At 40.0% G+C, this 24,679-nt stretch overlaps 1 protein-coding gene across 3 annotated transcripts; it reads left to right on the plus strand.

Moving 5' to 3' along the window:
* Positions 1-35: 35 nt before the first annotated feature.
* Positions 36-24,345, plus strand: LOC100230168 (very-long-chain enoyl-CoA reductase). 3 transcript variants are annotated; one of them, XM_072932515.1, is made up of 13 exons: positions 36-1,857; positions 11,153-11,203; positions 11,698-11,749; positions 12,084-12,128; positions 13,427-13,527; positions 15,581-15,696; positions 15,807-15,912; positions 20,306-20,378; positions 20,470-20,513; positions 21,879-21,936; positions 22,425-22,513; positions 23,511-23,556; positions 23,656-24,345. In XM_072932515.1, exons 1-13 carry the CDS (start codon positions 1,540-1,542, stop codon positions 23,781-23,783), a joined length of 1,227 nt encoding a protein of 408 aa, XP_072788616.1. In that variant the 5' UTR covers positions 36-1,539; the 3' UTR covers positions 23,784-24,345. The 3 variants fall into 3 exon arrangements, with proteins under 3 accessions (XP_072788616.1, XP_030135050.2, XP_041573738.2); XM_030279190.4 differs by having other exon boundaries at positions 38-1,857; positions 13,424-13,527; XM_041717804.2 differs by having other exon boundaries at positions 38-1,857; positions 13,424-13,527; positions 23,431-23,556; positions 23,656-23,873.
* Positions 24,346-24,679: the final 334 nt, after the last annotated feature.

The raw sequence follows: 24,679 nt of genomic DNA on the forward strand, positions 1-24,679 counted from the left end.
GGCTGAGGGCGCCGCCGGGCTGAGGGCGCCGCCGAGCTCGGGCGCGCCGGCCCGGGGCCCGGGGACCGCTCCGGCCTCGGGGGGCAGTGGCCGCGGGACCTGGAGCCGGCGTCGCGCCCAAGGAGTGCCCAAAGCACACGTGGCGCTGCCCGGTAGTAGCGGCCCCGGTTCTGTAACGCCCCCGGGCCGCGGCCGCGCCAGGCGGTGGCTGCTGTGCAGGCTCAGTAAATTAGAGGAAACCTCTGAATTGTGCTCATGGCGCGTTCCAGTAACAGGTGGTCATTGACAGACACCGAGCTAAAAGGCCCAGAAAAAGCATCCAAATGCTTACCCCTTCTGGCTGTGTTTGCATTTGGGTGGAACTATGTCAGGGCAGCACTCCAGTTTTACACCAGCTGCTTCCTGTGAAGACACACCGGGTGAATCCTGAAGGATTGTGGTTTAGGGGTATTTTCTTTCTTTAGATGAGGAGGCTTCTGGAACACCACACTCTAACCAAAACCCTTCTGTCCTGGAGAGTTGAGGACGGTGGCTTTTCTCTCCTGTAACTCCAGTTAAAAGGAACAGTGAGCCACAAATTCTAATTTTGCAGTCAGCTTGGCAATTTGAATTGTGTTTCTAAAAGATTTTTTTTCCTCAAGCTGCATGTTGTGCTAATAGGGGGAACCAATTTGCATAACTTCTGTCAGTCTGAAGCACTGCCTGATCACTTTCTGGTACAGAAGGTTAGTTTAAATATTCTTTATATTTGTGATCTGATTAATTTTTCATGTTGGGAAATGCTTTCATGATTCTATATGGTTACAGAGCACGTGGAAATGAAATGTACTGAAAGAAATGCCAGCTTATTTGGAAAATCAATAATTTTATTTCTGTTTTCTGTAGCATAAAAATCCAGAATGTCTAACCTGGCTCAAATGTTAATACTCCAGTCTTGGGGTTAGCTTGTGAAGCAGCGTATGCTTCTATATTTGCCCATATTTACACTGATAATGAATAACATCCTGTTGGGGCTTTCTGATCAGCTTTCTGGCTTTCCAGTAGAGGCCTTTTCTTTTGGTGAAATTTATAATTTGATATTTCAGTGGCTTTGATGGTTATAGATCTGTGCAAGAAGGCTAAACGTGGAGGTAGCAGAATGATTTCGAACAGTATATAGCATAAATCTTTCTGTCTAATGGAAATTTATGGCAGTGAAAAAGTGATGTTCCTTTGTAGCCTGGTAGATTTTGCTCTTAAAGAAAAGATATCACATAATGAAGATTGGTTAGCTCTGTACTACTTTATGCCACGCATGTAATCCCCAGCAGTGGCAGGAACACATCAAGGGAGGAGAAGAGATCTCAGCAGAGTTCTGTTGTCAGTCCAATCACCCCTGAAACATCAGGTAAACTATCAAAACAAAGAAAGGAGCATGTTTTCTACCTCATCATCAATTGCATTTTTCAAGGCATCTCATTAAGATACTTCATCCCTTTAAAAGCAAAATTATTTCCTGCAGTAATTCTCAAAGAAAAATAAATCACCCTTCTGAATGAAATGTCACTCCCAGCGGCCGCTGTATATCGTTCTTCTCCCGCAGTTTTTGAAGCCCGGGAGCTGCAGAACTTGGCGTGCGCGCGGTGCCGGCGGTCCCGCACTGCTGCGGCTGCCCGGGGCCCCGCGGCCGGCTGGGCGGGCAGCGCTGCCAGCAGCCGCCCACCGGCACGGCCGGGCAGCGGCCCCGGCCCGGCGGGGCGGGGGGTCCGGGCGCCGCCTGATTGGCCGCAGCGCGGGGCCCCGGGAAGGTGCCCGGGCGGCGGCGGGGGCGGCGCGGCGGGTGCCCGCAGAATGGGCGGCAGAGCCGGCTTCTTCGAGGTGGGTGCGGGCGGCGCCGGGGGCGGGGGGCGGCCGAGCCGAGCCGAGCCCGGGCCAGGTCCCGCAGCATCCTGCCGCCGGTGGACGGGTCTGCCCGGGATCCCGGGGGGCTCCTTTCTCTTCCCCTGCATCTGCATTGAAGCACCGGGGAGCCGGAGCCATCCGCTCCCGAGTCTGCCGAGGGAAGTGACCGCCGCTGGAGCCGAGCAGAGGGACCCGGCGGAGCACGCTGCTCCCCGGGGATTTCATGGGCGCGAGGGCGCACAGGAGGCTGCCGCCCGTCCCGTCCTATCCTTCCCCGGGCACGTTCCCCTTGCCGTTCCTCATCCCCGTTTCCCCGGTGTCCCTCGGACGTGTTCCCGGAGAGCGGGGCGGGGGGAATCCCCGGGCTTCCCGGCGCGCTCTCGGCGGTCCGCGGAGGCGCCGGATCAATGGCTCTGGGTTTCTCGCGGGTCTTGCCTAGGGCAGCACCGCGGGCAGCCTGCGCTGGCTCTGGCAGCGCGTCCCAGCCCTACGGAGAGAGCGAGGAATGTTCTCGGCACCTTCCGTTCCCAACTTCTCGGAAAACCCCGTCGCCGGGCGCTGTGCACCTCGCCGGCAGCCGTCCCGAGGAGCCTCCGGCGCGGTGCAGGCGTGGCCGCGGGCGGCAGCGCCCTGGGCCGGCTCGGCCGGGCTGGGCTCGGCGGCTGGGAGCCGGCGGGGGAGTTGGTGCCCTGGCCGAGAGGACGGCTCCCGGCGCGGCGCCCACTGCCCGGCGGATACGGGCGAGGGGTCTCTGCTAGCACGGAGAGCTCGATCTTGAGTGGGGAATGAAAAACAGCCGGGCGGAGTTTAGTACATCAGCTCCTTGTGCTTACAGAAAGCGCAGAGTAACGTGCATCTGGGGATCTTCAAGGGTAACATCACTTACATAAACAGCCACACCACAGACTCTTTGCTAGAATTAGTTAGGCTGGCTAATACAAAAAATATAAAGTGTGGCTTGTATTACAAAAACAGGTCTGTACAAGCTAAATGACAGCAATCCTGAAAGTGTTTCTACAGGCTTATACTTGGGTTTCTCAATCTCAATTTACCTAAAAAAAAAAAAAAAAATGCACAGGAGGAGGAATGTTCCTCCTCCCGTGAAAATTACAAAGCAGTTGTTGTTATAACACAAATAGAATCCAAAGTAATCTGAAAATCATCTACTCCTTTAGTAACTCAGCATGACCTAAAAGTTCAGGTTTTACTTTTCAAAGATATAAAAACGATCCAGACATCACAAGTCAGCAAAATAAAATGCTTATAGCTCTTTTGGGTGTGAGGTAGGTACCCGCACTGTGCTTTTTCCTCAGCAGTGTTAACTTCCCAGGATTGTTTTAGGAAAAACAACCAAGCTTTTACTGTCTCATGGATTCCTACCAGTGAGGTAGAACTCAAACTGTTGTGAGATCCAAATGCAGGAGCAAGCACATGTGTACTACCCTCCTGATTGCCTTTAGTCACTTCAGCTTTGCTCTTCTGCCTCAGACTTATTTGAACTCCTGAAGAGCACTAGTTACTAGAAGACCTCAACAGCACAGACATCATTATTGTTACCTAATTTTGCAGATGAGGAAACACACAAAAGTTGAATGACCTGCTCCGTCTCGCTAGGGAGGACAATAGCAGGAGATCCAGGTCTTTTGAGTCCTAAATCAATATCCTGTGTTTAAGCAACACTAAAGCAAACTCAGCATGATTAATGAATTTACTTGTATGTCTTAGTCCTTTTCTTTTTATAGCATATAATGGGTGGAAACAGAGTTACCCAGCTCATCCAGTGTGTGAGCTGTCTCAGGGGTAGGATGTGGACAAAGACTGCCTAAGTAGCACTAGCAGTGCAGTTCCCTATTGCTTTCTGCACTGTTCTCCCTGATTTGTTTTCTGTTACAAATTCATTGACTTCGAATCCTGAATTGCATTTCCCTACCACACATTCAAAGCTGAGCTATGTAAAGAGAGAAGGTGAGTGTACCATTTCTCTCAGTAGTTCCTGAGGAGGGCAGGCAGAATTTCTACTGTTGTTACAAACTTTAGCGTTCCCTCTTTGAGGAGCTGTATAAATTTGTACTTTCCCCTGCACATTTATAAACCATTTACCCTTTACTGTTCTTCTGTGGTGCTTGCTGATAAGGATCACAAATTACTTCACAATCACCAAACTGTAATGTTTACTTCTGATGTTGGTTTATTTCTTCTTTCACCTAATTTTTTATCACTAATAGTTTAGAAGAAGCTTTTCAAGGACAACTATAAATAAATATGCATATACTTGAAAATACTGCACCTGATAATTTGAGGAGATTCAACTCCAAAGATTGATGTATGACAGAGACTTGTATCTAGAGTAATGTTCTTTAGGAGTGCTCAGTTCTCTAAGTTGCATAGAGAACAACTCTTCTGACCTATTTGAAGTCTGTTTCAGAACTTATGATACCGTTTATCCTAACAGTGCCTCTTTTCCTCCTTTCCATACGAGGGATGTCTATGTGACATGCTCAGATGTAAATGTCTCCAGTAGAGTTCTGAAGTTAGACTAATGAATTGTACCATTTCTTTTTACTTGACAGGTTTAGGTCTTCAAAAGCATTTCATATAAAGAAAATAGTATGGTATTCTGACTTCCTAAAGGAAAGATCCTTGAACAAATATATTCATACTGTAGAGAATTTGTGTCTCAAGAGCCACAGTTGTACTTTTGGTTCCTTAATTAGTTTGGGTAGTAAGTGCCTTTTGTGAGTAGCGATACCAAAAAATGTTTTGGAATCTTCACTCCCTGATGATAGATTGAACTGACATGTGCAGTACAGTCTAAAAGCAATAATGTACTGCCCCCCCTTGTTGGCATTTAAAGTTCCCTCCCTCTTCTGTCTGTGATGAAAACCCTCTGAATGTAAGGGGGTGGTGAGTACTGTCTGGCTGGCATGGCTGAGATGTCACAGCTCCTGTTACAAAGGCTTCTCCCTCTCAGAACTATGCTGTCGAAAGCCTCAAGTAAGAGCACTGAGAGCAAGTGCTAAAAGCAAGACTGCAGAATGTGTCAAGATGCTGTATCCTCCAAGAACTGCCAGAAAGACAAGGCCACATATGAGATATTTGAACAGTCATTTAAAGGGACAACTGAAAATTTTCCTGCTGTTTGAAGACATCTGCCCTGTTTTCACAACTAACACTAAAGATTATTATCACAGAAAGAGATGAGATGAGATGACAGAGCAAACGTCATCCCTTACTCTTCTCTCACCACTTTTCCCCACACTTACCAACACTTCAACATTCAGTTGTACTGCTTTACTTAGAAGTAAATTTGTTTTTTTTTTCTCTGTGAAGCTTGAGAGAGAAACTTAATTTTGTATACGAGAAGATGATAGTAAAATGTTCAGTGGCAGGAAGTACATAGAGCTACTCAGAATTTGAAGGCTTAATTTGAAATTAAAAGTCTTATATTAGGAAAAAAAATGGGGTTCTTTGAAGTATATTTTAAAAAACCCTACCAGTTTTGTAAGTTCACCTGTCTGTATAAGCTCTCTAAAATTCACAGGGTTTCCAGTCTTCCTGGGCTATCAAAAGAGAGCAGACCCATCCTTAACGCTGCTAGGTAAAAAACAAAGAAAAATAAAACCTCTTCAATTCCATGTCAAAAGCATACAAAGTTTGATTATGCAAATCACAGTGCTGATACAAAGATATGATTGTGATTTCACAAAGAATTTGTATTACTGTTCTACCTGAATATTGCCATTGTAGAAAATAACCTTAAACTAAAGCCCCAAGGCAGTGAATATTCTCTTGCACAAGGAAAAGGCTACGCAGTGGTGTTGGAAAACCTGGATGTCTACTTAGTGTTGAGTCAAAGCTGGCTCAGGTTCTCAGATGGAGGCACTCCAATGTGCTTCATAGTGACAGTGATACTCAGTGAATGATGTGACTTTTCAGTATGCCTGGGAAATTGGCAACATGCAGCTCTGTGTTAGCCAGCCTAAGTAAATATGCACCGAGTCAGTATTAACTGGTGGAGGTTCCTTTTCATCTTGTGTTTCCTTTTGAAAGATCTCAGAGTAGTAGAAGCTGAAAAGTTTTTGTAGATTTTTAAGAGCCAGAATTTGCTGTGAAGGCCTTAACAACTTTTAATATATTGAAAAATAAATCAGCCTCCCACCCCAAGTGAATAGACCTTCCTTTTCCTTCCTCACTGTTCTTATGCTGACTCATTTTATCTCTGTCAATTATATAAATGAATCCATGCTTTTCTGAAGGATAAGCATTTGTAGCTCTACCTGTTACCATCCTTAGGCCCAGGTCTACAAAGCAACTTGGGTTTTGCTATATGTTTGGGTTAGGCACCCAGCTCCAAGGTCAGATAGGACAATTTGATCAGGATATCCAAGTTTACTTCAACTCTTATCTCTTTACTGTGTGGTATCCCAAAAGGCATCTGCTATAGAGAAATACTGAACAGAATTACAATGGAAGGGAGCAGTGATAAAAGGAGTCCAGAGAGACAGAAATTCAGGCTTTCTCTTTGGTAGGAGACAGCCCTTTTCACTGTTTTCCTCTCCTGGCTGTACTTTTTGGTCTGCCTGTGGGAGAAATGGGGAATGGCAAAAGACATTCCAAAGCAATTTTCCCACTTCCTGGCAGTGTGTCTAACTTTTACATGTAAAGCATGAAGAACTAGATCATCTCCTTTGCTGACAGTTTAGTTTCATCCAAAAATAATCTAAATGCTGTGCGTTGTGCTGACCTTGGGATAAAGATGCTTACTGGATCAATATCCTTGGGGATTTAGATGAGAGCATGTCTAACTAGCAAATCAGAAACAGGTGGAAGAAATAAAAATGCAGTATGAATGTCAGCACAGGTCAAACTGGTGCTCCCTGGCTTGCAGAAGAGCAGAACTTAGGAAGCTGAGGGGTAAATACCTAGAGTATCTCTTGTGAACCTGTAAATCTAAATTCCACAAAAGTGAAAATTCATTTTAGAAAACCCTTTGAGTATAGGCATCACTGTATCTCTTTATACACAGTAAAAGAATGCAATAAGATTCTAGTCTCATGAAATATGAGCCATTGCTTTGGAGGTAAGGATTTGTTTAGCTGGACTGCTTAGAGAATAAGGTTCAGCACCCCACAGAACATTTGCCTTGGTTCTGGTTTGGAAATTCCTCCCATAGCATGTGGCTAAGCTGTGAGACTCCCTGCCTCAGGACTGTTTACACAGGTTTAAGAGGCAAATGGATACTCGTTGAAGAAAGAAATCCATGAAAAATTATTAAATACGTAGGCAGCACTTCTAGGGCAGAAGAATCAAAATCATTGTATCTGTCTCTTCCCTTTCCCTCAGTCACTACATTCTTGCCCTGTTTTATTACTATTTCTAAATCACCTGCTGCTGGCTGTTTCAGAAACTAGTTCTAGATGGATCCTTAGACCCATCCTCTACAACAGTTTGTACCTTTCGGTGCAAGAGAAGCTTCAGACTGAGAGTCAATTGTAAAGCAGTAGTACAAACAGAATTTTCAGTCTAAGTACACTTACAGCAATCTCCCTTTGGCTTAACTCTTGACTTGAAAAAACTATTCTTGGTATGCCCTAGTATGAGATCACACTAAGGCATGCTTACTCCCTTCAGAAACAACAAAAGAAAAGTCAAAGGAGATAGAGAAAATGAATAATTCTATAGGAAAAATGCTTAGAAAGGTTCAGTTTGCCACAGTTTGGACTGTGGCAACCACTGGATTCATTTTTTAGACTTAAATTCAAATAAACTGATTTATGTAAGCATTCTAACAGTTCACGGAGAATTAATTCTGCATTGCTCTTTCTCAGACTGATTGGTTCCTATACTGTGAAATAAACTTTTTTTAAAAAAACCTGAGTAATTTAAAAAGAAATCAATACAATATATGCTTATGTCAGTGCTTATAAAGTCTCAGTCAAGTTTACTCAATTTACTGATTACAAATGGTTTCAAATTAAACTTCTAAGATGCACAGACATGATAAATGTGTCAGTATTTCCATAATAGTTATCACATTATTTTTGAAGATCTGCTGATCCTTTAGCACTTTAGCTATGGCTTTAAACTGCAGGAATTCAAGTGACTATGTTTTTGTAATCCTATTACAGAGACACTACATCTTAAAAACTCTTTTTAAACACTTTGCTCAGCTGCTTTCCCCTTATGAATACTTTTACTTTAACTTTTCATTTTCCGGATAAAAATTTAACAGCTGAATATAATTTTCTCTGCTTATATTGTGTATTGATCATTGCTTGCACCCAACTTGTCTGTGTTCTAAACATTAATAATCAAGATTTTTTCTTTTGCTAATTACACTATCAATCTTGAATCCATATGCAATTGAAGAAATATGTCTTCTAAACATCAAAGATTTGTAGTCACTTATAAAAGAGTTTTTAATGTCTTCTACAAATCTGCCTATTGATTAAGTTCTACTCTAAGTAGCATCAGAGAAGCTGTAGTTTAAAATGTCTTTAAAAATTCACCAAATAAATGGACTGTAAGTCTTACTGCACAAATGCAGGCCAACAGTTGGTGTCCTATTGTGCTAAATGCTTTGAAAACACAATGAAATTAAAGTTCTCTGAGCCAAAGAATTTATGTTTAAAAGAGATGATACCCATCAGTAAGTGTTCCAAGAACAGATTGCCGGGTGTCTAAAAACTGTTGCCAACCAATGCATTAACTGCCTTGGTGCTGTGCCTCAGGAAACACTGTGTTCAGTGCTAGGCTGCTTCATGGGATTGGCCAGGATGTTCAGGAACTACCATTTCTTGCTTTGGATCAGGCTTTTCTGTTCCTTGTGCAGGGAACACCTACACTGGGGGATGTTCTGATAAATCTAAGAGGCGTGATAGAGGAAACAGTCACCTTGCTTTCACTCTATTGCTGCACAAGTTGCTGTGGACTGGAGTGGAACTGAAAACTGTTCCGGCATCCATCTTTCTGAAAAGGGAAAGAACGTTTGATATTTCCTTAGATCTTGAAAGTAAATTAAATGTTTGAAGAGAAAAAAAAAAAAAAAAAAAAAAAAGGAATCATTGAGCAATTTAGGTTGCAGGAGCCTTGTGGAAATCATGAAGTCAAACTCTTGCTCAAAGCAGATATATGCAGATTAAATGGCATTGGGTCCTGTCCAGTCTAGCTTTGAATGTCTCCAAGAATGGAGATTCCACATCCTCTCTAAGCAACTTCTAATATTTGGCCTATCTTGTGGTGAAAAAAATTCCTTGTGTCTGGATTTTCTCCTATTGCATCCAGATACATTCCCTGTCACCATTATCTCTGTGCACCTCCAAGAAGAGTCTGGATCCATCATCTCTATAAGCTTCCTTTAGGTATTTGCATGGACCAGTATAGGCAAGTACGACAGTTTGGCATTTGGAAGCATTGTGCTGGAACAGAAACAAATAACAGTGAAATCAAGCTTTATTTGTTTGTTTTCCACACTGATTCTAAAGGTTCACAGAGATTTCTCTACAGCCACTCACATGAAAACCACAGAGCAAAAGAAAAACTCTGTAATTTTCAGTCTGGTCTTGTGCATAGCAAGAATAACCCAACTAAAATACCTTAGGTGGCAGAAAGATATTTAAACCACTGTAATTGACCTGGAGAATATCTCTCTAATACAACCGCTGGAGGCCATAAATTAAAACTGCCCCTGGGGGATTCTGATAAAAAATATATATACTTGGGTTGGGTATGGGATGCGAAGGACGCTACTAAAAGTGTAGGCACTGCTGCAGTCTGCAAGGCAGCCCAATGGTATTTGTTGACAAAAGAGCTTTGAGATACACCCAAAGTTTCAATGGTCCTTGTAGTAACTTGGTATCAGAAGGGACAAAAAGTGGTGTACAGCCCCCTCTCTGCCCTGTACTTGTTCTGTGGACTGCAAGTGTCAGAATGATGTATTTCAAGAATAGTCTTCTGGGAAAGGAATCCACTTCATTTTCTTTCCCATGGAGATTTCACACAAACAGACATTAAAACTGGAAAAGTGTATTATTTTAAATATAAAAAACCAAGGGAAAACAAATCCTAACAATCCATGACACACTTGTTACATATCACAAAGGAGGAACAGCACTTCTCTCCCTCAATGTCCCAGTTAGAGCTTACAATGCACAGGCAGAAAATACCACGGCATTAGTGTTCCTTGTGGAGATCAGATTTGAGAGGTGTGACTGGAGCTGAAGTGCTCCATTGCTGTGCCAAAAGAAGAAGAACCCTTTGGGACAAGTGAAACAAGGAAATAAGATACTCCAACCAAATGAGCTCTTCAAAGCAACTCTCTGAGAAAGATACTGGACTGTGACTCCTATTTTTAGTGAGGAATCATATTTAAAGCCTAATGTTAATCTATTCTCTTGGCCAGTTAATACCAAACATAATTAATGCTAGATGTTTATATAAAAACCCCAACAACTGCAATGAGGTTTAGGGAGCTGCTGCAACTGGGCTTTGAAATGTCTGGGGTCTTTTCTCTTGGCTGTTGATCAAAATCATAATATTTTGCCAAACTGTCATTTGATTGTAGAAATAAACTGCTCTTTCCTTTTCACAGCTGTAGCTAAACCTCTGCTTGGAATATAAAATGCTAATATGTAGTTAATTTAACAAGTGATTGAAGAGGCAGGAGTAACACTAACTATTCCTACCACAAATGTTTAAGTGTTTGTGAAGCCCAGATATTTAACTGCATTTGTTCATTATATCCACCAATATTTTCCACTCTCCTTGCAATTAAAATATTCTGGTAACAATGCACAATAATCTTCAAGCTATATGTACTGAGAATATTTGCTTATATGCATAGATATATATACATTTAAATTTTTTCTTAAACTCTTTATAATGTTATGAATCATAAAAGTACTCTTCCTTAGTGATTCCTGTGAAACCTTTCTACCCCTTACTTGTTCCACTTGCTCTAGCATAAGAAAATAGCCCAAATCACTTTTTTGATCAAAAACTTAGCTACTTCTGCTACTGAATATATCCAAGAAAGCAATTCATTTGGCTTTTTTTTTTTTTTTTCCAAGTTGAGTGTTTTTGGAAACTGGTGATTGAAGCTGTCTCTTGAGAACATTAAGAAGGTTTTTAACTCAATTCACAGATCAGAGAAAAACCGTGTCCCACTCTGAGAGTCACATTAATTATGAATGTGGGAGTCAGCTAAGAGTTTACATATTATTTAGATATTATTTAGCCAATAATGATTTATTATCATTTTGTGTCCTCTCAGGTGGAAATCCTTGATTGGGAGACAAAGAAACAGCTATGCTTCCTAGATAAGGTAAAACAAAAATCTGCTTAAAAGACTAGGTGACTTTTTTAGAAATTACTAACTTTTCTTAAGTAAAATTTGGTGTTTATGAAGGGTAGTTCATCTCCTGGTAGCCATTCCTTGGCCACTTGCAATGATTATGCAAACTTCATACTGACTACATTGTATTTCAGCCCTTTTCCAGAAGGAGCTTTTGGGCAAAAAAGACAACTTCAGTTGCTTTACTAAGAGGGTGCAAGTTGTGTGGTACTCAGAAGCCATCAAATTGTCTCTACTGTAGTAGTAACTCCTAATCACTGCTAGAGAAGCTGCCTCTGAAACAGGTGTCAAAAATTGTCCTGCCTTTTTCCTGTCAGTTCTTTCAATCCTTTATGCCAAGGCTAGACATCTGTAAGAAATAGTTACATTGTCTAAATCACATTTCTATTTGGCTTAATAGTCTTACACCTAGTAGTTGTCTTTCAAAACATGCATCTTATATTTACAATATTTTTGTTGCCTAGGTGGAACCAAATGCTACAATTAGAGAGATCAGATTGATGTTCCATAAATTATGTGAGTATAACTTCTGCAGCAGCTCACATCCTATCAGAATATCCAGTACATAAATAGGAAAAAACTACATAATTTGAAACTTAATATGCTCACACATAATGCTGATAACCTGCACATGAATGTGATCACAGTGAGATTTCAGTAAAATTATTTTATCCTATCCTGATACAGCTTTGTATTTTTTCTGCTGCATAATTATCACCTATATTAGTGTTGAATAAATATTTATAAAAACCTTTGAACAAAGGTTTTTTGTCGTTGTATTGGGTTCATTATAGTAGTGGGTGATGTAAACTGAACGTTGTATATCACACAACTCTGTATGGCCTTACAGATCCTCGGTGGTACCCAGCAAGGCAGTCAATAAAACTTGATCCAAGTAAGTACTTGTGAGGTCTGGAGTAACTAAACTGAGCAGGGCCCTGGCATGAAAGGTGTACTTAAGGGTATTGGCACTTGAGAATCTGTTTCTAGCTGTGTTAATTAGCACTGTGAAGGCTGAAGAGAATCCAGAACAAATACAATGCTTTGGAAGGAAACACAGTTACACCCTGGTGCCTGGTAATTAATCAGGACTTTGCACCTTGTTCCAATGCACTTTCTTAACTACTGAGCACTGTTGCTTTTCAGAGAGGCTGCATAGGATCTAGATACTCACTGCCCTTAGCTGCAGTCAAATGATATCCATGATGCTGCTCAGCTGGGAGTACCAAAAAGGGCTGCGAGTTTGAGCTATCAATTCACATAATCCTGTTCTCAGGCAGGAATTACAGGGCTTTTGATGGAAGCTAATGCAGAACACATTGCTGTGGATGTAGCAATTGCTGACAAAGCTGATGACAGCTGTCTGTCTTCATTAATACACTTGTAGGTATTGCTACTAGAAGCCTCTTAAGTGGCCTGAGTCCACAAAAGGAAGTCTAATTGTCAAACTGTGTTAATTCATCTTAGCTAAAATGTAACACTTTCTTCCTTTGCTTTCATTAAGGGTAAGTTTATTTAAACAATCCCTTAAAAGTATGCTGGTGAAGATTTGCTCATTGTGTAAAATCTGTCCATGGAAAATAGATGTATGATTATTTGTTTCCTTCTCTGAAGGTCTCCCTTGTCAGATTCCTCTAATAATTTATGTAGTGAGACTTGCCATGAGAAAATGCTGGCCTTCTGGAGATTGCTCTAAATCTAGGCATTAAAAGCTCAAGTACAGTGGAATCACCTCCTAGCTGGTTGTTTGGGAAAAGAAGGCAATGAAAATTTCTATAGGAGAGTTTTCCAAACACAGCTTATCCCATCTTCTGTTTGTCTGATGATGAGCAATGAGAAGAGCAGTAGAGAGAGGTGCAGCTGACTAGGAGGTCAGTGAACTGTGATAAAGGGCATTGCCCCATCAACAGATTCTGCTGTTGGCAGCGATGAAGAAGGTCTACTAGACTAGGCAGGCACATAGGACTGAGAATTCTTTTAACTGTTTTGGTGTGAACAGAGGATCCAGGCTTATATGTGATTACAGGGATAAATAAAAAATAAGTGTAAATATTCTTGGTCTTTTTAATGCGATTCCAATAAACCCACATCACATCAAGGAGTCTCATAGATAAAGCACCATATAAAGCTAGTATGCTTCCAAAGTGGACTTGAATGTCACTAAGATGTAATTACTTCTTTCCTTCTCAGAAGGGAAGTCCCTGAGGGATGAAGAAATCCTGCAGCACCTCCCTGTTGGCACAACAGCTACCTTATACTTTAAAGATTTAGGGCCACAGATAAGATGGACTACGGTGAGCTCTGCTTCAAGTCTGAGCCATTTTAATGGCTAGTTTTCCACAGTTAATCCTTACATCACTTTTTGCTTCTCTCCAATATTTCTGCATGATGTCTGCTCTGATAGTGGATGCAGGCAATGAATCCTCATTGCTTCAGTTCATTTAATCAGGGAAAGCAGTAACAGATTGAATGCCTATTTAGTTCCCTGGGAGAGCAGCAGTGGAAAACCTGCTTCAGGGTAGGTTGGCTCTACAGAACTAAAATGATGGTTGTCAAATGGATGTCTACTGCAAAATCATTAGGAACTAGGTATGTAAATTCTTTTGGCTCCACAGGACCTGTGTAACTCTTGACAAAATTAGGATTATACTCCAATGAGTTTGTCTTGCTAAGAGGCATGGGAGCAACTTCACATGTCAATACTTGAAGTGACTTCAGCAAGAAAATGCATAAAATTATGATTACTTGCCGTCTGCATGTGACTGTGTCCCAGGATGCCAGCAACAGGCTAATGACAGCTAATCATTTCTGCAATATTAGCAGCTATCCACAAAGACCTTGCATATTTACTGTCTTAGCTCAAATGCAAATTATATCACAACTCACCTGGGAGGCAACACAGCACTGCTGTTTATGCAGTGAGGTGACCAATGACCCTTCCAGCTCTCTAGAAGGTCCTTGCTGCACAATATTACACTAGTTCCAATAAACAGCACGATGTCAAGGGAAAAGTACCTTGTAATTTAAAGGCATATTTACCATTTATTAGCTATGAGACATTAATAAACCTTTGTGTTGATTACAAATAGCAAAGACAATGTTAATAGGAGGCAAAATAAGAAAAGTCAAATATGTTTTGCAAGACTGAGTCTTCACATCTTTACTTTGGATGCAATGCTGATAAATCAAGCAGCTATTACTCAATCCAAAAAACCAGGAAGACGGACAAAAACTTCTAATGGCAGTGTAAACTTCAAGACACATGTGCATTAATATCCACCAAAATATCACTGGGCAGAGTGACACCAGGCTTCTACTATTTCATAGTCTTTTACTCTCTCTGCCCTTCAAGATACTTCATTCAAATATAAACAAACAAATACTTTAGTATTATCAAATCAAAAAGATGAGCTTCTCATCTCTAAGCAAACCTGATCTCTACCAGAGAAAATGCTGATTGTAACAGAAGTCAATAACCCAACTTTTTTGAGTATCAAAACAACTCTAAACACATTAAAGAACTGGAATTGTTTGGGTTTCTTTTTTGTTTGCTTTCTTTAGTTGTTGGGGTTTTGTTTGTTTGTTTATGACAGCAGTACAATCAGTTTCCTTTCTTTCTCTGTGAGTGAGGTATGGGCCTACCTTCCACGCTTATACATGGGTGGAAAATTCAGCTGTTAATATTTGGTCCAAAGTTAACTTCAATTTAAAGTGATATTCCTAAGAAATACACACTTATCTGAAATGAAATAAATTAGATGATAGCTTCTCTGGTTTCCTCTCTTTTTTTTTTTTTTCTTTCTTTTTATTTTCCTTCTAGTATTCCAATTAAAGCTTGTTTGAACATAGAATGAAATTGTTGTTTCCCAGGACAACTGCTGTGCTAACTGTTCACACAGATGGGTGTGTTTCCAGTTTAAACAAAATTCATTCAGTAGAAGCAGAACTCCTATTTCTCAAGACAAATTCTTCACCAAATTTCATTTTAAACCAAAATAAAGCAACAGCTTTTGAGTGCAAGAGAAGGGTGAGAGCTGCATAAATGTAACATGCATGCATATTTGTCATGATCTCTGGGCTGCCATTATTATCTTTTCATACCCATACTGTGTCTGCTGCACTGGCAATGGCTGTTTGAATGCAACTGAGACAAATCATTGCAAAATATTTATGTGCATGGCTACCAGTTTCACAGCCCAAGCCCAAACCTTCTACTCCCTTCCTGCCTCTCTTAATGCCATCCTGGATGCGTGGAGGTGTTTATCCCACTGCATTGGTTACCACGAAGAGACCAAAGCAAAACCATCATCTAATTCAGCTGTCTAATTATTTTCTCTCTTTTCGCAGGTATTTTTGATCGAATATACAGGTCCATTGTTCATCTATTTTGTGTTTTATTTCCGCATGACTTTTGTCTATGGACTGGATGAGAGGTTTACATCAAGTCCGCACCCAGTAGTTAAGTAAGTCTGTTTGCAGGCTTGAGCAGTATTTCTTGTAGTCTTATTCCAAATGTCTTGCCACGTGTGGTTTTTTTAAGCACTCTTAAATGCTTTTGTCTTGTTGTTTCTAGCTTGGCATGTATCTGCCATTCTTTCCACTACATCAAAAGGTTGATTGAAACAGTATTTGTTCATCGATTCTCCCGTGGGACTATGCCACTGAGGAATATTGTGAAGGTAAATTGTGCCAGAATCTATCCACAGCTGCCCTTACAAATCCAGCCTAGCCAGCCTATGCTCTGCCTCTGCACCACAAACATTTTTGTGTGGCTTTTGTAGCAATGCACAGCAAATCTCACCCATAAAGCTGCCCAAAGTTCTTTCAGAAGATTTCTTAATGTCATTATTGTATAACCCACATGCTGTCAAACTGTTACTAATAATATAGAAGTCTCATTACTTTTTAGAATTTTAAACCTTCAGCTTACCCTTCCTTTTCACTCAGCTAGATCTTTAGGTGTGAATGTTTTAGGACCAAGTTAACTTTAAAGGTAGTACAGCCAGGCACAATGGTGGGAGAGCTGCTTTTTTAGAAAAAAAAATCTTTGTAGCAGTCATTTTATATCTGCTTTGCCCCAAAAATTCTCTTTGCTGTTAGGGAACTGTTAATTTACCTTTGATCCAGTGCAAAGCAGCTCAGTTGTTAAGCATTTTCTTCTCCACAGGAGCAATCCCTGATGTCACCAGTACTGCTGTGGCACAGGGCAGCTCTTGGGGTGCAGACTCTGTTCCCTGGGTGTCTGAGAAGTAGTGCAGTGACTGCATGGTTATGCATAAACTGTAATTATTTTACAAATGTTTGCAACAGAGAATACACTAGTAATCAAAAGTACAACATATTCTAAGGAAGACAAGAGATTATCACCTGGAAAAGCATTTGGGAATTTTAACATTTGGGATTTAGGCAGTTCCTTGTAATTTGCACTATGGCAGTGAGACTTGTAGCAGCTGAAGCTCTACCTTGTGGCTACCTCCTTACAGCTGGCCAGTGGCTCTGGTCCTTCAGGTGGTAGCTTTCAGGAAAGGAGGGTCTGTAGTGGAGCAGTGGCCCTCCAAAAAAATCCTCCCTAGAAATTAATTGTATTTCCTGCAGCAAGAATTGTTAAAAGGTTTGCAGATCTCATTCTTGACACAACAGATCTTGTAGATCTTTTGTTCTTGACACAACAGTCGATAACGCATGCTAAACAGCAGATAAATTAGCAACTTTACCTCAAAAAAACAATCAGTGTGATAATTATTTTTCTCACTGTCATCTCTGACAATTACTTGTTCGTTTCAGACCATACAAATGGTTGTTGCTAAAATTGACATTTGTACCAGTCATTCTGATCTCTTCCTCTTTTCCATCTTCTCAGATTGAAGGCCCTTGCTTTCATCAGTAAAGTTGCTCTCAGTTCTTATTCTACGTGTTTAGCAATGCTTAGGTTTGATTTGCTTTTATAATTTCATTTGCCTTGGCAGTGTTACTCCAAAATTCTGCCAGTATGAAAAACATCACATGTCTTTTTCCATTTTTCAATCACATAAAAGCAGTAGACAAAGCTTCTTACTTTCAGGGTTTGATCACATACACAAGCAGATATAGATGGCTTGTTTCCTAAGTGCAGTGGAATGCTGTGGGTACAGGAGATACTTAAGTCCAGTAAGCAGAAATCTGAGATAAGAATTGATGAGAGATGTGATTTTCATCCCTTTTTCCAAAATGGAACTAGGAATAAATTATGCCCTACAATGCATCAGCTTTACCAAAAGCAGAGCATCTAACATAGTATATTTTTTTCTAAGACATAATTTTTCTAGGCATTTGAAAGGTAGAATACCTGATTTATCTGGACCCAGTAAACAACTCCTTAGAGTGAATAAAATAGGGATTGATACAAAAATTGTGTGGTGATAAAGGAACTAAGTGAAAGAAAGATAATTATGGTTGTGCCAAAAAAGGATCAGTCCGACCTTTAATAATAGGGAATTACCAGAAGAATTCCTCAAAGATTAGTCTCGTGATTGGTCTCATATGGTCTTTCTTTACTCATGAATATTTTTGTAAGTAAAAAAAAGGGATATCATCACTTTGTAGAAAAACATCTGGAGGAAAGAGAACATTAGATCTAAATAAATACTATTTAAACCAGAAGACAAGAAGACAAAGAGAAGGGTACATGCTGGTCATGAATAAACATTGGCAGGATATCAAGAACTATGGATTCTCAATTGCAATAGAGAAGACAAAAGTCCTAACTGTAAGTTTGGAAACTTAGGAATAATTTACTTATGGGATCCCTGCAATATATGAACTTGACCCACAGCATTATAAGAGACTGTTGTAAAGCTTTATTATTCAGGATTCACAGAAACTCTTTCTTTTTTCCAAGTGAGTTTATGAAGTCTTTATGTTCCTATTTGAACCTCACTGAAGGTGTTTGTATGAGGAATAAGGATTCGAGTGGCAGCTGGACATTTACAAGTATTACTGTAAAGGTCCTTAGCAGTGGTAGACCCCACTCATTTTGAAGTTTCTTTTGTTATAACTGAGGAATACTCTTGCAGTAAATCATGTTCTTTGGCTGCATAGCACTTGTTCAGTTCAATTATAACATGTATTACTGGGGACTGAGCCATGATAATTTATTTATTTAATTTTACTTCACTGAAATCCATTGCCATATGTTCCATCCTGTGCCAAGCCTTGCAGCTAGGAGAAGGTTTTTCTGAAGATGCCATTCCAAGATTACAAGAAATTGTTTCCATCTAAGTTTGTATAGTGATCAGTAAATTTTAAGTGCCGGTTGAAGAAGCTAGTTTTAGGGAGGAAGCAGTAGTTTATGGATAGGACACTACTTATACTGCCCCTCACTGGTTCTGCTGCATTTCCTGGGGGAAAATGAAGTCATCACAGGGAAGTTATTTATTTTTTCTGCTTATTCATGCCACTTGATTTGTAATTACTGGTTAACAATTTGCTTTTTCTCATCAGTTACCTCTTACACAATCTCAGAGCAAGGACATATTAAGTGCTTGTACTACAGCATACCCAGAAGGGTGTCCATTTTGTCTGAGGTCTCTGGGCACTGCAGTGGTTCAATTAACCCTGAGAAGAAAATGGAAATGCAACTGAATGTTTGATACAGCTGTTTGCAGCAGATGAGGGGGCACCAGCATTTTCAGAAAAATGCACCATCAGACACTGCAGTCAGCTAGTGCAGATTGGACACGCTGAGGTAATCACTTTTCCAGTGTAGTATTGCTAGAAATGCAGTTCTGGTACATACAGGGGGAAAAGACTGCAAAATTCAAAGAAAAAAAAAAAAAAAAAAAAAAAAAAAAAAGTTAAATCAGGCAGGACAGCCTTGGATCAGATTTTTGCCTGTGAGAGCAGGGAAGGAAGTGGTGAATGAGAAAGCAGAAACATCTAGGAATGTCTAAGGTATAGGAACCTATTTGGAAGGCCAAGAAAAAGAAATGACCAGAAAGAGTAGAGGACCTTTACGAGAAAGAGTAAGAGGATCATAATTTTGCTCAAAATTGAAAATAGGATGCAAAGAAAGATAAGGCAAAGAAAAGAACAGAAGAAGTGGTGAAAGAAAGATAAAGAGCTCAGTTGTGGTCTTGCTGAAATCCAGGTGATAAATAAACATACCCTAATACATCAAAAACTGAGCTACTAGCTTGGGTAAAAGAAGACTAAACTGATGAGAGGCAAATGTATGAATTGTTGAGGGTTAATGTCTGTCTGCAAGAGAATGGCACCTAGAGGTTAGAGCACAGAGCAAGGGAAGGGCCCAAGAAAGGGCCTCTTTTCCACCTACATTTATATAAGGAGGGAGTATAAAATGTCACCAAGACACCAGAGCAGCAATGACTGTCAAAAAAAAAATCCCACCCCCCAGGAGGCAGGGCCAAGGAGGCCAAACAAGAGGTAAAGATTGTCATTGTAAGTAGTTTTCTCATGGATGAAGCCTATGAACAAGCACTGAGATTGCTCAGGAACGTGTCAGTACAGCCATTAATGACAGCTGTGTTATCAGAGTTTAGAGAGGAGAAGCTGCATCGCAGAAGCACAGTGACAGCAGCAAATGGGAAATCACAGTGAAAGTGTAGAGGAAAGCATCAGATAGGAAAAGTTAAAGCATGGGAAAGAAAGAAACTGATGGGGTGAAGAAGTGGACAGGAGATTGGGCAGTGCAAAATAATAAACAGAGAAGAGAGGACAGTGCTTAAATCTGGTCTTACAGTCTCAGGGGTAAGCAAAACAAGTTTCTCTTTAACATACAGTCTGTATGTTCTTCAACTTTGCCCAATGGTTTGCCAGACAAAATAATTTTGTTTTCAGTCATATGATCATACTTTCTAAAAGGTCTGAGATATTTTAGAGGAAATCTTAACTCTATTAGTACTATTTCCTTTCTTATTTCCTGTTACCTGCTCCCATCTACCACACTTAGTATTGCCATTTCTTGTATTATCAGAAGTTGAAGGATTGTCCCAATCCATTGTTATCAACAGTCCTTGCAGTGAATATTGGCCTAAAAGACTGTACTAAAACAAAGAAAAATTGCTTATTTTTCAGAACTGCTTATATTACTGGGGATTTGCAGCTTGGCTTGCATATTACATCAATCATCCTCTTTACACTCCTCCTTGTAAGTAGCAAAACAACCCTCAATGATTTAAGTATTTATGTATGTACTTTGTGTACTAGTATTAATGACATGCAAACTCTTTTTTTAATAGCTTATGGGAAAAAACAGATAAATTTTGCTGTGATCATGTTTCTGGTAGGTTTCTTGCTTTTTCTATAAAATGCTAAAATATCTTGCCTTGTTTCTTTTGTCATATAAGTGGAGGAGGGAGTAGGATAAACAGATACTTAGGACTAGGACATTTGGGATGTCTACTACTAAAGCCAATCACTTGCATGCAAAACAGATAAATCCATCAGTTTTTAATGTGATTTTGTACACAAAGGAATATTTTGATTCAGTGTCCATTCCAAAACTAGGATATTTATCTGCTGAGATGATTTCTCATAATCTTTAAAAGTTTGTGACCCTGTGTTTAAAAGCCAGTGAATTTGTTTTGTGAACTGTGTATTGAGTGTTAAGAATCACAATGGATCATAAATCTCAGAGAAGTGGCCAACTAAGAGAGTATGTTGCTGATAATTTCCAGTGATAAAGTTTCATTTTGCTGAGCTTCAAAAATCTGTTTACATCTTTCTTTATGATTCAAAATGCTTCAGTCACTTCTCATTCTCACAATTCCTAGGATCATTTCATGCAGAAGCAAAGTCAGTGTAGCCAATAAAGATTACCTCCATAAAAAGACTTTCCTATGTATGTGTAACTTGTTTAGAACATCAGCTGCTCACTTGCTTTGACAAATTAATCATCAGTGACTGCAGGATCCCAAAGCAGCTTCCCAGGATGAAAATTCTTTGAGGTCATAATCTATTCATATTTTATCGAGAAACTCCATAACTGAAAGCACAGAGCTGGGAATAAAACTCAGAGGCTCTGACCACTAGTCATTTGCTAATAGTTATGCATTGCAGACCCTGGAGACTGTCCATAATCATATAAATGGGTCATTTCAATACACTCTCTTCATAATTGATTGGGGAAGCATTCTTTAAATCCAGTGAAGGAAGCTGGGTCAATTATATTTCATGATTCATATCAATTATACTCTAGAGAAGAAAACTTACTTGGACATCAAACTGTATCTTCCTTGGGGTTTTAATAACTTCTGAGAAACCAAGACTATGCAAATAATTTTTGGGATGTTTTTAAAGGCGTAAGAATGATCAAAAGATAAAGCAACTATCCCCCGAGTTCACTTCTATCCCCTGTGGTTTATTTAGATTTCAAGGGGATTATGTAAGTAATAAATTTGATATTTTGGACATGGAGTCCAGTTTCTGAAAAATATAATAAATATATAAAAGAATATAATATGGACTCATAATTGAATGGATATATTTCATCCTTCTGTCAGCAGTCTTAGTTAAGGATATTTATTATGTCTATAATGCATTATTCTCCTTTTCTTAAATATTTTAAAGAACCTCAGGAAATAACAAAAGGAAGAAAAACAAATAGAAGAGAAGAACATTTTTAACTCTGTCATAATTTTTCTTGCAGCTGTGTGAAGCTGGAAATTTTTCCATTCATGTTGCACTCAGTGACCTCTGGAGAAATGGTAAAAACTGCATCATCATTTTTCATTTTTGCACAGCCATTCAGTATACTTCCTTCAGTTACTCTGCTTCAGGAAAGACCTGATCCTGGGGGGTGTTGGTACTGTCAGCTGACTGCTGTGGGAGCACAGGTTGCTCAGCACTGTAAAGATTGGATTCTAAGAGAAATCAGACAGTGCAAGGACTCTGACACTGTTGAACAGCACTTCTTATCTTACTGTAATCTTTTTTGTTTTGGGCTGGGTTGTGTTTGGAGCAGTTACATTGGTTATACTGCCAGTGCAAAAGGAAAGAAGCTATGTTCTGGTGAGCAAGGGGAAGTTCCCTCACAGGTATCCCATTCCTCTTGTGAGTCCAGAGAACATCCTGTCTTCCCACTTTGTCCCTCTGACAGTCATAAAAGACAGAAGTAGATGGAGCTGGGTTGTCTTTACAGGAAACAATATATTCAGGAGTGTGAATATTTTGTGATTTGTTTTCTAATCTGTAGGATCCAAAACCTGTAAGATCCCATATCCAACAAAGAATCCTTTCACATGGCTGTTTTTCTTTGTATCTTGCCCTAACTATACATATGAGGTATGTATTTTCAAACAAGATGTTCAGATTTTAGTTTTGCTGAATGTATTTTTGTTTCTTTTAGAATGTTTTACATGGAAAAAACCCCTGAAACCGTTCAGTTCAGTACATTTCCCCTCCTTCCCTAAACCCCATGAAATCAGGCTGTGGACAAGAATTTGTCTGCTCTTCCTCCCCTCCCTTGGGTCAGTAGTGATGTGACTAACTTACACAGACAAGCCCTGTCCCTGGGCCAGTGCTTCTGTGTGGCTGCTAGACAAGACATATACAGTAAAGCAGGGCAAATTCTAAAGCCAGGAACAGGGAGATTGTCACTGAACATGTGTTGCAATGAAGGGATGGAGGTGTCTGGTGGATTTATAATGTAAGAGCCTAGAAATATCACTGCAAGCAGGAAAATAGTGGTCAGACAAATAAAAGATACTGTAAGATAGAAAATGAGCCAAAGTCTTCTTCCCCATTTTAAGTTACGCAGTCACTTGTGTAGGTGGTGACTGCTTTAGAAACTTTCATCAGTTTATCATTTCATATTCCTTAATCAGGAGCTAAACTCCTGACTGAATTCAAAAGCAGATAAAGTCAGTGCAACTCAGTGGAACATTCATTCTTGCACAGAAGGACAGTGTCAGGTTTGAAATTCAGTGGAGATCAACAGATGTTAATGAGAACAGCATTGGGCCTTGGACTATAGAAAGTTACCATTGCTAACAGTGATGGAGGTCTGGTGAATACAAATGAGGCAGAGAAACAGGAAGGACGCTGTTTGAATGCTTAAAAGTTTGTCATTGTAATAGCTGTGGAAACAAATATGAAGGTTTTGTTTGTCATAATAAGGCACTGTTCACCTTTTTGACTAAAGGTCATTAACGGTAGAAATTGATTTGGCTGACCTTGATTTTTTTATTTACCTATACTAGGACAAGGTTATTTTGATCAATAGAGAGATAAATGCAAATGCTGTCACCAGAAATATTTTAAATTTCCTTGGCCAAAACAGGTGGGGACCTGGATCAGTTTCACTATCATGACTCAGTGTGTTCCAGGTGAGTAATGTTTTGCTACTTCAACCTGAAGTGATGTCACCAGCAAGAGCATGTTTTTAATCTGATAATGAAATGTATCCTTTTTTTCCTTCCTTCCAGTGGGACTGTTCACCTTGCTTTGCTTCATTCAGATGACAGTCTGGGCAAAGGATAAACACTGCACCTACTTACGAGAATTCAAGGATTATCCGAGTCATAGAATGCCAATTATTCCCTTTTTGTTGTAAGAAAAGAAGGCTCAATTTGAATATTGCACAGAACTTCAAGAAGAAAAACCTCATAAATGTCCTGCCAAATAATTGAGTTAATTAAAAGGATTTTGGTGCATGTTGAATCTCCACTGCTAAGGGAAATTGTATGCACTTGAAAGCTATACTTCCTTACATTGAAGAATTCTCAACTCAGAAGCACCTTAAAAGATAAGGCTTTGTTCCACAGCTGCAAAAAAAAGTCCTTGCAGTTCACTGTAACCTGACTTAGATTTTTCTGTACTAGTCTGTCTAGATTGACGGATCAGAGATGCTGAGAAGTCTGTGCTGAAAAGCAGCTCCAAATTTAGCAGTGGCATTCTGCAAGACAGAAGTACACTGGAATGAGGACACACCAGCTAACTACCAGAGCTCAGTTCAGCCAGCACGGCCAGCTGGCCTCAGGACAGTTGCATGATTTGCCTTCTTTGACTTGAAGAGTGTGTGCTGCCTGGAGGCAGGTGCTTTGTAACAGATAACATTACCAAAGAATATGAATGGTTCCTGGAATAAAGAAATAGGTCATATCTTGAAAACCTGATTTGGGTCTAACCCCTACTTTGCCAAAAGAATCTTAAGTAAGAAATATTTGTAGTATTTGTGAATGTCATATCCTGTGCTGGAGTTTTTTGTTTGTTTTTGGTCTTCATTAGCAGTTGCATACTAGTAAATAAGATTCAGAAGCAATCTAACCTATGCCATATCTTTGATATCTGGCCGGTTTTGATATAACATCTTCTTATGATACTAATCGACCTTTTACCCAGCTCTTTACACCAGGTTTCTCTCAGTAGTTTTTAATACACTGTAAATACGTGAAGTGACTGCTAGTCCTTGGAACGCTCTTCCTATTTTCAGAGCCAAGGAGAAAAATC

Source organism: Taeniopygia guttata, chromosome 8, assembly GCF_048771995.1.
Source record: "Taeniopygia guttata chromosome 8, bTaeGut7.mat, whole genome shotgun sequence".
Taxonomy (NCBI): Eukaryota; Metazoa; Chordata; class Aves; order Passeriformes; family Estrildidae; genus Taeniopygia; species Taeniopygia guttata.

What these genes read in the sequence shown, in the direction of transcription:
- LOC100230168 (XM_030279190.4), top strand. Translation starts at nt 1,540, where the DNA reads ATGTCACTCCCAGCGGCCGCTGTATATCGTTCTTCTCCCGCAGTTTTT. An exon ending in GCAGAGCCGGCTTCTTCGAG is followed by an intron (nt 1,858 to 11,152) that starts GTGGGTGCGGGC and finishes GTGTCCTCTCAG; the next exon opens with GTGGAAATCCTTGATTGGGA. An exon ending in TTGCTGTGATCATGTTTCTG is followed by an intron (nt 20,514 to 21,878) that starts GTAGGTTTCTTG and finishes TTTTTCTTGCAG; the next exon opens with CTGTGTGAAGCTGGAAATTT.